Source organism: Erinaceus europaeus, chromosome 11 (genome assembly GCF_950295315.1).
Source record: "Erinaceus europaeus chromosome 11, mEriEur2.1, whole genome shotgun sequence".
Lineage (NCBI taxonomy): Eukaryota > Metazoa > Chordata > Mammalia > Eulipotyphla > Erinaceidae > Erinaceus > Erinaceus europaeus.
The window spans coordinates 82434558-82447501 of record NC_080172.1 but is presented as its reverse complement, the minus strand read 5'-3'; the positions used below and the strand labels follow the sequence as shown (position 1 = coordinate 82447501).

At 38.8% G+C, this 12944-nt stretch overlaps 1 protein-coding gene across 2 annotated transcripts in view; it reads left to right on the top strand.

Moving 5' to 3' along the window:
• FRRS1 (ferric chelate reductase 1) overlaps positions 1-12944 on the top strand; it is a 64236-nt gene that overhangs the window by 46356 nt on the left and 4936 nt on the right. For both annotated transcript variants that reach the window (XM_060202136.1, XM_016190591.2), the window contains 3 exons: positions 3885-3998; positions 6486-6598; positions 10287-10373. In XM_060202136.1, coding sequence (XP_060058119.1) covers positions 3885-3998; positions 6486-6598; positions 10287-10373 — 314 coding nt within the window. The remainder of the gene's footprint in view (positions 1-3884; positions 3999-6485; positions 6599-10286; positions 10374-12944) is intronic.

The following is a 12944-nucleotide window of genomic DNA, read 5'->3' as shown; positions in this document are numbered from 1 at the left end:
TTTTCTGCATAACACTAACCTCCTCACCTGGTTCTTCCTTCACCATCATGCTCCAGGACCTGAACGTTCACCGCCCCCCTTCCACCTCAGAGTCCTTTACTTTGGTGCAGTGCACCAACTCCATCCAGTCCAAGTTCTGTTTTGTGTTTTCCTTTCTGTTCTTACGTTTTAGCTTCTGTCTATGAGTGTAATCATCTCATGTTCATCCCTTTCTGGCTTATCTCACTTAACATGATCCCTTCAAGCTCTAAACAAGATGAGGGGAAGAAGGTGAATTCACCATTTTTAATAGCTGAGTATTCTATTGTGTATATTTACCACAATTTTCTCAGCCACTCATCTGTTGTAGATACAATGGTTGCCTCCAGGTTTTTGCTCTTCCAAATTGTGGTGCTATGAACGTAGGTATACACATATCTTTTGGGGTGGGTGTGTTTGGTTCCATAGGATAGTCCCCAGGAGAGGAATTGCAAAGTCATAGAGTAGGTTCATTTCTAGCCCTCTGAGAGTTCTCCAGACTGTTCCCCACAGTGGCTGGACCAATTTATATTCCCGCCAGCAGTACGGGAGGGTTTCTTTGCCTCCACAACCTCTCCAGCATTTGTTGTAGCTGTTGTTTCTGATGTATGGCATTCTTACAGAAATGAAATGCTATCTCATTGTTGTCTGTATTTAGATTTCTGACAATGACTGACTTGGAGCATTTTTTCATATATCTGTTGGCCTTTTGAATATCTTTTTTTGGCGAATATTCTGCTCATATACTCTCCCCATTGTTGGATGGGGTAACTTTTGTTTTGTTTTTTGTTGCTGAGTTTGGTGAGCTCTTTATATATTTTGATTGTTAGCCTCTTACCTGATGTATAGCATATAAAGATCTTTTCCCAGTCTGTAAGAGGTCTCTTTGTTTGGGTGGTGGCTTCTTTTGCTATGCATAAGCTTTTTAATTTGATGTAGTCCCATTGGTTTATTTTTGTTTTAGTCTTCCTTGCAGTTGGATGTATCTTTATTTATTGGATAGAGACCCCAAAAATCGATAGGGAAGGGGGTGATAGAGAGTAAGAGAGATAGAGAGATACCTGCAGCCCTGCTTTACCACTTGTGAAGCTTTCCCTCTGGAGGTGGGGACCAGGGGCTTGAACCCAGGTCCTTGAGCATTATAACATAAGTGCTCAACCAGGTGTTCTACCACCTGGCCCCTGCAATTAGTTTTTCACCATTGAAGATGCCTATAACACTTAGATGCTAATATTTCCCTCTAAGTATTTGATAGTTTCTGGTCTAATATCCAAGTCCTTGATCCATTTGGAATTTACTTTTGTGTGTGGTGAAATGTAGTGGTTCATTTTCATTCTTCCAGTGCATTATTATTATTATTTTGTTAATAGGGAAAGAGTTGCTTCCATGGCGGTGTTGGGTTGAGACTCAAACTTGGGTTCCTGTGCATGGTAAAGTGTACATTCTACTGGGTGAGCTATCTCCTGACCCTCTTGATTTTTAACTTTATACATATCAAATAGACAACTGTTTTTGAAACTATTTTTAAATTTAATTAAAAAAATTTTTTTTGAAGATCACAGAGAATTGAACCTGGAACCTCAAGCATGAAAGTCTTTTGAATAATTATTTTACTCTTTCTGTGTTCCCCAATTTATTAATTTTTAATGGGCTTTCCTTTCTGGTTGCCTAAGCTATGTTTTGTTGTTTTAAACATATCTTGAGTTAAATGATTAGATTAATACTTTATAGTTTATTTTAAAAATATTCTAAAAATGATAGACATCTTTTGAATAGTACTTTGATTATACCACAACTGTTTTGATGTGAATATTTATTTTGTTAGAGGTAATACCTGCAGCACTGTTTCACTGCTCATGAAGCTCCCCCGCGTCTTTTCAGGTAGTGAAAGGGGCTTGAACTTAGGTCCTTGCACATTGTTGGTCCTGAAGTGCCTTTATTGTTATCTTTTTTTTTTTTAAGATTTTATTTTATTTATGAGAAAGATAGGAGGAGAGAGAAAGAACCAGACATCACTCTGGCACATGCTGCCAGGGATCGAACTCGGGACCTCATGCTTAAGGGTCCAAAGCTTTACCACTGTGCCACCTCCTGGACCACTATTGTTATCTTTTTTTTTTTTTTTGCCAAGAGATCTCACTGCTCTGGGCCAACTTTCTAGGTTCTAGATTTAAAAAAATTATGTTTTATTCAGAAAATAATGATTTATAAAATAGCCATTGTCACATGGGCAGAGTTTCTTATCTTATGATAGCTGTCTGTGCAGCACTCTCATCACCAACTTGAGTTTTCGGCACTGTTGTGCATTGGGTCCCCAGTGCCCTCTCAACCCTCACTAGCCCCCTATTCCTTATGTCCTTGGTCTTGCTGCTACAGCAGGTTCTAGGTAGAAATATATAGAAATATCTGTGCATTTCAATATATACATTTATGTATTCTCTTTCAGGAACTGCCTTTGGTATTTTCAGTGACTTGTGATTATAGTGATAATAGTAATTTATTCATTATTGAATTTTACTGGCATACCAAGAGCTCTTTTCCATTCCTAGTCCTTATGTTGATTTATTCCTTGGTTGGCTAAATTCTTTCTTTCTTTTTTTTTTTTTACTATTGATTATGTTAATTTTTTATATATTTTTTTATTTAAGAAAGGAGACATTAACAAAACCATAGGATAAGAGAGCTACAGTTCCACACAATTCCCACCACCTGATCTCCATATCCCGTCCCCTCCCCTGATAGCTTTCCCACTCTCTATCCCTCTGGGAGTATGGACCCAGGGTCATTGTGGGTTGCAGAAGGTGGAAGGTCTGCCTTCTGTAATTGCTTCCCCGCTGAACATGGGCATTGACTGGTCGATCCATACTCCCAGTCTGCCTCTCTCTTTCCCTAGTAGGGTGGGGCTCTGGGGAAGTGGAGATCCAGTACACATTGGTGGGGTCGTCTGTCCAGGGAAGTCTGGTCGGCATCATGCTGGCATCCGGAACCTGGTGGCTGAAAAGAGACTTAACATACAAAGCCAAACAAATTGTTGAACAACCATGGACCTAAAGACTGGAATAGTGCAGATGAAGTGTTGGGTGGGTATTCCCTGCAGGCTCTTGTGTACTTCAGCTTTCAGGTATATATTTTTCCCTAGTTTATGGGCACGTGTGAACATATGCTCTATCTCAGAGGACCTGGACTATATCTAGGTCTGGGGACTTTATTGGGGAGTGGACCACCTGGAATGGAATTAGAGAATACTATGAAAGGAAAGGTCTCACCCGAGTGATGAAGCTGAAGAGTTGTCATTCCACACCTGAAGTCTGTGGTCACAGTCTGAAGTGAAGCATGCTGGGGTGGCACTCATTGCGTTAACTGTGTTGTGATCCGAGGATGCAATATTATTTGATTTGAATTGAGAGAAGCATGCCTATATTTCCCCCAGTCCTGGAACTTCAGGGTGGGGCCCACTTTCCTTTTTTAAAATTTTTTATTTTACATAAACACCATTCCCACCACCAAAAGACTGTGTCCCTTTGCCCACCTACCCATGAAGCTGAACATTCACCCTCCCCTTCCAACCAGGTTTTTTTCTTTGGTGCCCTACACCGAATTCAGTCAACTCTTGCTTTGAATTTCCCTTTCTGTTCTTCTTTCTCAACTTCTGTTTATGAGTGGGATCATCCCATACTCGTCTTTATCTTTCTGACTAAATTGTTTCTTTAACACCTTTTCAAGGACATAATCATTTGCATATGAATGACATCTCTGTTGATATATAATTTTTATTACCTTAAGAAATTTTACTTTTATGCTATTTATTTTCATACCTTTTTTCTCCTGAAGAAGTTATTTTTCTTAACTTTTTCTTTAAATTTCAGGTCGAATTTCAAAACATTGTCAGCAGCCTTTGGTTACATATGAAAAATATGATGTGACTGGCTCTTCAAAGAACATAGGTGGATCCCGTTCTGTCCTCCTTCTGAAGGCACATGGTAAATGATATGTTTAGTGTTATAATATCTGTCTGGAATAAATTTAACCTGATGATTCAGTCCTGGCTGGATTATGAATGCTGGTGGGACTAATTTTGCAAATGCTTATAAATTTTCAGTGTGTGAATATGAACATTCCTGGGTAGAATAATCTTTCTCAATGCTTGCTAATTTTTGTTAAAAATGTACAATAGGGAGTGTATATTAAATTTATAAATGGTGCTTTTAAGACATCTGTAATTTTATTTTAATTTTTGACCAGAGTATCACACAAGTCTGGCTACTGGCAGTTTGGGGACTAAAACTGAAACTTCTTTATGCAGACATACCCTGTGTACCACCTCTGCTCTATTTCTCTGGTCCTGAGACATCTATAACTTTTAAAAGTGACTTGTTTTTTTTTAATGTTTATTTATTTATTTATTAGATAGAGATAGCCAGAAATTGAGAGGGAAAAGGGGAGGTAGACAGACACCTGCAGCACTGCTTCACCACTTGCAAAGTTTTCCCCCTGCAGGTGGGGACTGGAGGCTCAAACCCAGGTCCTTGCACATTGTAACATGTGCTCAACCAGGTGCACCACCACCTGGCCCCCCAAAAGTGACTTGTTTTTATCTGCAACTAGATTCACTTGATGAGTTAAATGAACTTATGTAAGATATTAATTATTGGGAGTCGGGCTGTACCGCAGCAGGTTAAGCACAGGTGGCGCAAAGCACAAGGACCAGCATAAGGATCCCGGTTTGAACCCCGGCTTCCTACCTGCAGGGGAGTCACTTCACAGGCGGTGAAGCAGGTCTGCAGGTGTCTATCTTTCTCTCCTCCTCTCTGTCTTCCCCTCCTCTCTCCATTTCTCTCTGTCCTATCCAACAACGACAATAATAATAACTACAACAATAAAACAACAAGGGCAACAAAAGGGAATAAATACATAAAATAAATAAATAAAGATATTAATTATTTCATTATTATAGCAAGTACTAACGAAACAGTAATTTGTGATTTTTGCCTAATTATAATAGTATTTTGTTTGCAGGTTGTTTAGGAACTGATTAATGTATAAGTAATTGAGGGCAGATATAGCAGTTAGCTTTATACTTAAGTATTTTCTACTTAAAATGATGTACCATATCAAGTTAGAACAGCAGTAGTTTATAAACAAACTCAAACATCCATTGGCTATACAGATGAATGTTGGTTCCATTTGTGGCTGAATAGTGGTACAGTGGTAGGTTGTAGAAATTGCATGCATGTGGCCTGGGAGGTGGCACAGTGGTAAAGCTTTGGACTCTTGAGCATGAATCCTGAGTTTGATCCCTGGCAGCACATGTACCAGAGTGATGTCTGGTTCTTTATCTCTCTTCCTATCTTTCTCATAAATAAATACAATCTTAAAAAAAAAGAAATTACATGCATATACATTTGAAAAGTAATAACACATTGTGTTGAAAAGATGAATTTTAAAAGCAGGGGAACAGTATATCCTATATAGTAATAGTAAAATATTCATGGTTTTGGTGAGCTTTCCTTATTTGGTCTATTTCATATATATATATTATTTCTACATATATTTTTTGCCTCCAGGGTTATTGCTGGGGCTTGGTGCCTGCACCACCAATCCACTGCTCTTGGCAGCCATCTTTTTTCCATTGTTGTCGCTGCTTTTGTTGTTAGATAGGACAGAGAAATTGAGAGAGGAGCAGGAGACAGAGATTGAGAGAGAAAGATAGTCACCTGCAGACCTGCTTCACCGCTTGGGAAGTGACCCTCCTGAAGTTGGGGAGCCAGGGGCTCGAACCGGGATCATTGCTCTGGTCCTTGCACTTCGCACTCTGTGTGCTTAACCTGGTGTGCTGCTGCCTGCCCCCCTATTTATTTTATGTTTTGTAGAGTTATCATTCTATTTGAATTCTAGCAAATATCATCACACTTAAGCTTGAAAATAACTTATTATTATTAATTTGCTTCTACTATTAGCTCTCATTTGACCGTAATTGGATCCAAAAAGGATATGTCTGCTTGTTTTTGTTGACGTTTTAGAATGAGGTTTGAGAAGATTTTTGAGATAACTGCAGCCATGCTGCATTTATGTAGTAGTGAAGAATACAATTACTCAAACTTGACTGGATTTGAATTCTTTGCAACCTTGCACAAGTTGCTGGATTTGTCTCTGTTTTGGTTTCTTTACCCAGTAAAACTGGAATAATAATTGTAATTACTTCATAGAATTATTTTAAAGGTCTGTTAGATTAACATATGCAAAACACCTAGAAACAGTGACAGACATTTACTAGGAATTATGGAGGTGTTAGTTTTTAAACAAGTGTAGTTGTCTCGGTACAAGCTATGATATACAGAGTTCTTCTAGATTATGCTGATGCCAGTTAAGTGTATTTTGATGACTTTTTATTTTCCAAGCATTTGACTGTCATTAAAAAATAATATGACTAATTTTTGATGTTGGCCATTATACTTTCTTACCCATAGGCGCCATGATGTTTGTGGCATGGATGACGACTGTTAGCATAGGTGTACTGACTGCCCGCTTCTTCAAACCTGTTTGGTCAAAGACTTTCTTTGGTAAAGCAGTTTGGTTTCAGGTAGGCTGGAGGAAAAGCTTAATGTAGCTTCCATATAGTGTGACCATTGTAACTTGAAACATGAATTATGTGGATTCTATGTGATGTGTGATAGTCGTAGTTCTGGAGTCTTAATAATGTCTTCCTTTTATTTTTTTGGTGCCCTTATAAATTTACTTATTTATTTTTACCAGAGCACTGTTAAGCTATGGTTTACAGTGGTGCTGGTGAATAAATGTGGGACTTCAGAACCTCAGGCATGAAAATTATTTGCATAACCATTCTCCTATTTTCCTTAGTAACATATGACTTCCTAAACAACTGTAAATAGACTCAAGATATTTGATGGAGTCAGAATAGAGACAGGGTTTTGAAGTGCTAGGAGAATGTGTCAGAGTGATATAGTTTCTTTGTAATACAGACTTTGGAACCTGGGGTTTCCTAGTTGTGGAGAGAGGCTGGAAGCGCTTTCCCTCACTGTGCTAAGTGCAGGTGGGTTAGGAAAGGTAAGAAAGCAGAGGAAAGAAATAGTGGATACTTACAGCATTCAGAGTAGGGGTCTGTTGTCTGACTGATGAGCCAGTGAATAGTGGTCTCTCTGGAGCTCATCAGTCAAGATCATCTGTCTTCTCAGTGGGTGGGAAAAGAGACTGGAAATGTTCATTTTTATTCAACCCCTTCCTGTGAGATGGGGAGACAGTCTCTTACTACAAAATTGAGCGAGACCAGTATGTATCCCACAAAGCAAAACTGCAATATAAAACAAGTTTTATTTACCATGTGTCTTAGGATATAGATATTTGCTCACATAGTGGCAGATCAATGGGTCTGTGTTAAAATAGGATGTGTGTGCTTGTTTGTAGAGCTATTGCTGGGATAGTTTTTTTTTTTAACTCTATAAGTATATGCTTGGAAGTATATTCATATTATTTATAATTTTAGGGGTTACCTTATCTAACCTTGTTTATCACTGATAGCTGGTATGGCCAGTCTGTTTCATTTGTTCTCAGTACTACTGTATGCTTTGCACTTGTTTGTCTCTGTCATTGATAGTGCTTTTTCTTTTCTTTTTTTAAAATTATTTTTAAAATTTCTTTATTGGGGAATTAATATTTTACAATCGACAGTAAATACAATAGTTTGTACATGCATGACATTTCTCAGTTTTCCATATAACAGTACAACCCCCACTAGGTCCTCTGTCATGATAGTGTTTTTTCTTTCTCCCTCTCATCCACTCTTTAGCATATTTCTGATTGGAACTCTTTTTATATTTCTTCTTCACCAATTCAAATCCTCCACTGTCTTTAAGGCTATCATTTATATTATACATTGTAATATAGAAATACATTATTTAATTATAGACGTAAATGTAATAAATTATAGCAATTAACTATGCAGTATATAATTTTTATGCATTATGTATTCTACAATATACATTGTATATAAGATACATATATGTAATACATACATATAGTGATATATGCTCAGTTTTCTCTGGCATAAACTTGCATCAGTTTTCCTGGAATAATAAATTATCAGTGTCCATTTTTCACTCTTAATTTCTTTTTTTTGTTCCTAAACTGTCATTAACTTTTAAAAATTTTATTAGTGATTTAATATTTATTTACAAACTTACATGTCAACAGGGCTATAAATCCACTTTATTCCCATCACCAGGGCTCTGAATCTTCAGTCTCCTCACTGTAAACCACCATAGTTGCCCTAAAGTTGTAGACATAGGCCAGCCATCATCTCTGCAACTGTCTGCATTTATACACAATTACCCCCTTTTTCTTCCTCATCCAATCCTCTCTTACCCTCCAAGCCACTCGTGAAAATAATACTACTTCCATATGTCCCTTTCGTTTTCCTTCTTTCTCTCTGGGCGCTGATGGAGCTGGAGTTCAGAGCCCTTTTATCTTCTTCTTTTTAATTTTGTTTTACCCATTTTGTTGCCCTTGTTGTTTATCATTGTTGTTGTTGTTATTGCTGTCATTGTTGGATAAGGCAGAGAGAGGAGGGGAAGACAGAGGGGAGAGAGAAAGACAGATCTGCTTCACTGCCTGTGAAGTGAATCCCCTGCAGGTGGGTAACTGGGTGCTTGTACTGGGATCCTTATGCTGGCCCTTGTGCTTCGTGCCATGTGCACTTCACCTGCTGCACCACTGCTCATCTCCCAAGAGCCCTCTTATATTCTTAGTCTTATCACTTCTGCCCCTTTGGGAGTATGGATCAAAGTTGTTTTGGGGGCACAGAAGGTAGGAGTTCTGGCTTCTATAATTGCTTCTCCACTGGATGTGGGCCTGGCAGGTTTATCCATACCCCTATCCCATTTATATCTTTTCCTAATGGGCCAGAGCTCTGGAGAGGCTAGGTTCCAGGGCACATTGGTGATATCGTCTGCCCAGAGAAGTCAGGATGGAATCATGGTAGCATCTGCACATTGGTGTCTGGAAGGTGGCAGGACATAAATTGAGATAAAATGGTTAATAAACAGGAACCAAAAAGTAGGAACAGAACATATGAGATTAGGGATTTTAAGGTGGAAGAAAGCTAGAAAGTCCATTTTAAGCATGTTCCTGGGGGTACACAAATATGGTAGTTTTGCTTGAGTTTGACAGCTAACCTGAAGTTAGATAGGAATATACTGTCTAGCAGAAGTTGGAAAACAAGATCAGAAGGGAAAACTCCAAGTAGAACTTGGACTGGAGTGTGTGGAGGGGAGGGGGTAGGTCCTGAAACATGATGGCAGAGGAGGCCTTAAGGGGGTTGTATTGTTATGTGGAAATGTTATGCATGTACAAACTATTGTATTTTACTGCTGATTGTAAACCATTAATCCCCCAATAAAGAAAATTTTTAAAAAAGATTACTGTCTGAGAAAATGGTGTCAGAACAGAGAAAAGGGCCAAAAATTTGGATTAGGGCCGTGAATAGCTTCCATTCTTGGTAAAAATTCTATGGATTGTTTAACTACTTAGCTCCATCCACCTGACTTAGGGCATGTGTGTGTGTATATATATATATATAAAACAGCAGAGCCTGTGTAACCTCTGAGTCCCTATTGGTCTGAGCTCGTAGCCTGTGGTCACAGCTGGAACATTGCAGGCTGCAATCATTTTGGGACCAGTCTTCCACAAGTGGCAGGGCAGGATACCCCAATCTTCCTTCTGAGACGGGCTATCCCAAGGTTCTGGGAGGGCCCACGAGATAGCTTATGTTGATGTGATGGAAGTGACCAGTGGTGGTTGAGAGAGGGATTCACTTACTTACAGTTTCTTGATTTTTAAATACATCTGGTAAATGTTTCTTTTAGCTGCTGAGTTGTATTTCAGACTCCTCAAGGGACAGTTTTGATTATTTCCTTGCTGTTGAATCTCCCTTTGTATCTGGTATACTTTACTTGATGGTAAAACTTACTAAGTATCACTGAAAGGACTTGGCAAGTAAGTGTGTGCTGTATGTGAATATTCATTCTTGTACTCTGTGTAGCAGAAGTTTTGACAAATGCTTGTGACTGATGAGGGTGACAGCTTAGTTTTCTTTAACATTTAGTGGTATATAAAGATTTTATTTTAGCAGATCACAAACCATGATTAGATGTCAGTTGAATTGATGCCTCTAGTGAATCTATTCCCATAGTAACACTAACTCCTTTCTCTTGTTTAATTAACACTCTTCTCACTTTGTCATTTTCTTCTTGCAGGTGCATCGATTGCTCATGCTCACTACATCTGCCCTCACCTGTGTTGCTTTTGTCTTGCCCTTTATTTATAGAGGAGGATGGAGTGGAGTAAGTGTATCTTAAATGGGATGTTTTTATATAAATTTATTTTGCTGTCAAAGGATATTGATGTTTTATTTTCAAACGTTGGGTTCAGGGATGTTTCTGCATATTTTTCTCTGTCCCTTTTGAGTCATTTAATTACTATTTCACACGGCTGGAGAGGGTATGGCAGTGCAGATTTCTTGGTAATAAAATGTATTTTTAGACTGAATTAGATGTTAAATTCATATTATGAAGCTTTGGTGAGTTTTTCTCAGTGTAGAGTGATGGAAATTTAAGATGTTATAAGGAACATGAGCACTGATTTTCTTTTACTCTGGTTACTACTGCATAGTAGTATTTGCATGATTATTTGTTCATTATTCACATCCCTACTATGTGACTAGATATACCAAGTGGTTTACATGTATTATCATATTTAAACTTCAGATGAAATGGGTCTTAATGATGACCCTATGCCATAAATGAAGAAACTAAAGCTTAGTCTAAACATCTATGTCCCATTCAGACTCTCTTTTGTCTTGAGACTCACACATGTCTAATCAGTACCTTACCTTGCATGTCTAAGACATCTCAAACCTAACCTGTCTAAAATGGAATTCCTGATCTTTCATCCCAATTTAGCTACATCTGCAGCCACCTCCGTATTGTTGACAGTTCCCTTCTTAGGCAAAGATCTTAGAATTATCTTTAGCTCTTCTTTCTTGCACATTTCATATCAAATCATCAGAAACCCTAATTAAAATAAAACACTTATCACTATCATTGACATTATGTGGCCTTGAGCTGCCACCTTTTGCCTAGAATATTGCAATGGACACCTTGTTCATCTCTTCACTGCAATCCTTGTTTAGGTCTATATTTTATCAAGTACAAGAGAGAATGATTTAAAAAATATATAAACTGGAACTCAGGTTCAAGCCCTGGTACCACCCTGGTGCCACGGTAGTGACCCAGTGCTATCGCATTTCTCCCCACCCCCCACTCTGTCTCTGTCTGATTGGAAAATTCAGCCTGGGATCAGTGAAACTGCACAGACATGAAGTCCAATTCTACAATAAAGCAAGTCCTATGTATGTGTGTCTGTGGCTCATGCCCTACACTAGTCTGATACCAGACATGCTTCTGCTCTGCAGCCGTTGCAGAGATTCTTCTTTCTGTCTTGGTCATACTTCCTCCACTCTCAGAACCTCTTCACTTCTCAGAGACTTTACCCTGTTCCATTTTGCCACTGTATGTTGGGAAATTGTGCAGATGTGGTTGAACATTGGCAGGGCCCACAAACCACCATATTTCCATTCAAGTATTATTATTTACACACCAATTTTCTGCTTTGTCTTAGAAATGACTAAAGGTCTCCCCACTACGTTATCCCCTCAGGGCATTGTTAATTAATCCCACCAGTTAAAACCATCGTAACAGTTGCTAAGGACACTTCCACCTTCCCAGCATGCCTTTTGCCTCTCTCTACCCCCTTTCCTAGCCATTTCTGTTTCCGACTCACCACTTCCGGTTTTATCCCATAAAACTCCCTTCTGCTCCTGGTTTCGTTGTTTTTTCTCTCCTGCGTCCCGACCTGGAGAAGGGCTGGCATGCAGAGTGGAAGGCAGCCATTGCAGTTTGGTGCCACGTGGCCTAACTCGCTGTGCTCACACCTGACTCTGGAGCGTTCCGCATCAATAAAGAATTGTGTTCCCGCTCCGCCACGAGTTCCTGGTCTCTCTCGTTGCTGAGTAAACAGCAGCCCAGGTTGGCTCTGGTCGAGTTCTCTCCAACCCAGAGAGCATGTGCCCAGGAAGAAACAGCCTCACGTTAGCCCAGCAACCATACACCCTTTATGGAATTTCATATAGTTTATTTATTTTGTTTTTTACTTGCCTTTCTTCCCACATTAGTATATGAGCTCTGCAAGAGCTAAGGTCCTTACTGGTATGTTCACTGGTGTATCTCAAGCTCTCAGAATAGATTTTGGTACATAATATATACTTAGAAAATTTATTGAATGAATGAATAAGACTAATCAAGAGTGAATGAGGCTCCTAATAATACCGGACCCAGTGCTTCTGTGCTTTTGCAGTTTTATGCTCAGTCATAATTTGAAATCAAACTATAGTTTATGGCTCAGTTAGCCTATTTTTAGAAGGGAGTTATGGCAGCCAAGGAGATAGCTCAGCTGGTAGAGTGTGGGACTCACATGCCTGAGGCTCCCAGTTGAATCTTGGTCTTTCACGTACCAGAATGGTGCTCTGACACCCTCGCTCTTTCATGAGACTCTGTTTAATATGAAATAATTAAAAATCCTAAGGAGGAAATAAAGAAGATTTTCTGATATGAATCAAGATACTGGGATCTTGTGCTTTATTTGTGGTTAAGGCTAACACTTATTTTGTAAACTTTATATTTGGTGTTTTCTGCTATTTGTGAAAAGGAGAGTATAAAGGTTAAAAGTACAACTCATAAACTGGATTCAGATCCACAGATCATCACTTGTTACATGTGACACCTTGGAATTTTTGTATAACTTCTCTATCTTTTAGCTTATTCATTTTTGAATGAAGGTAGTGTACTATCTTTCTC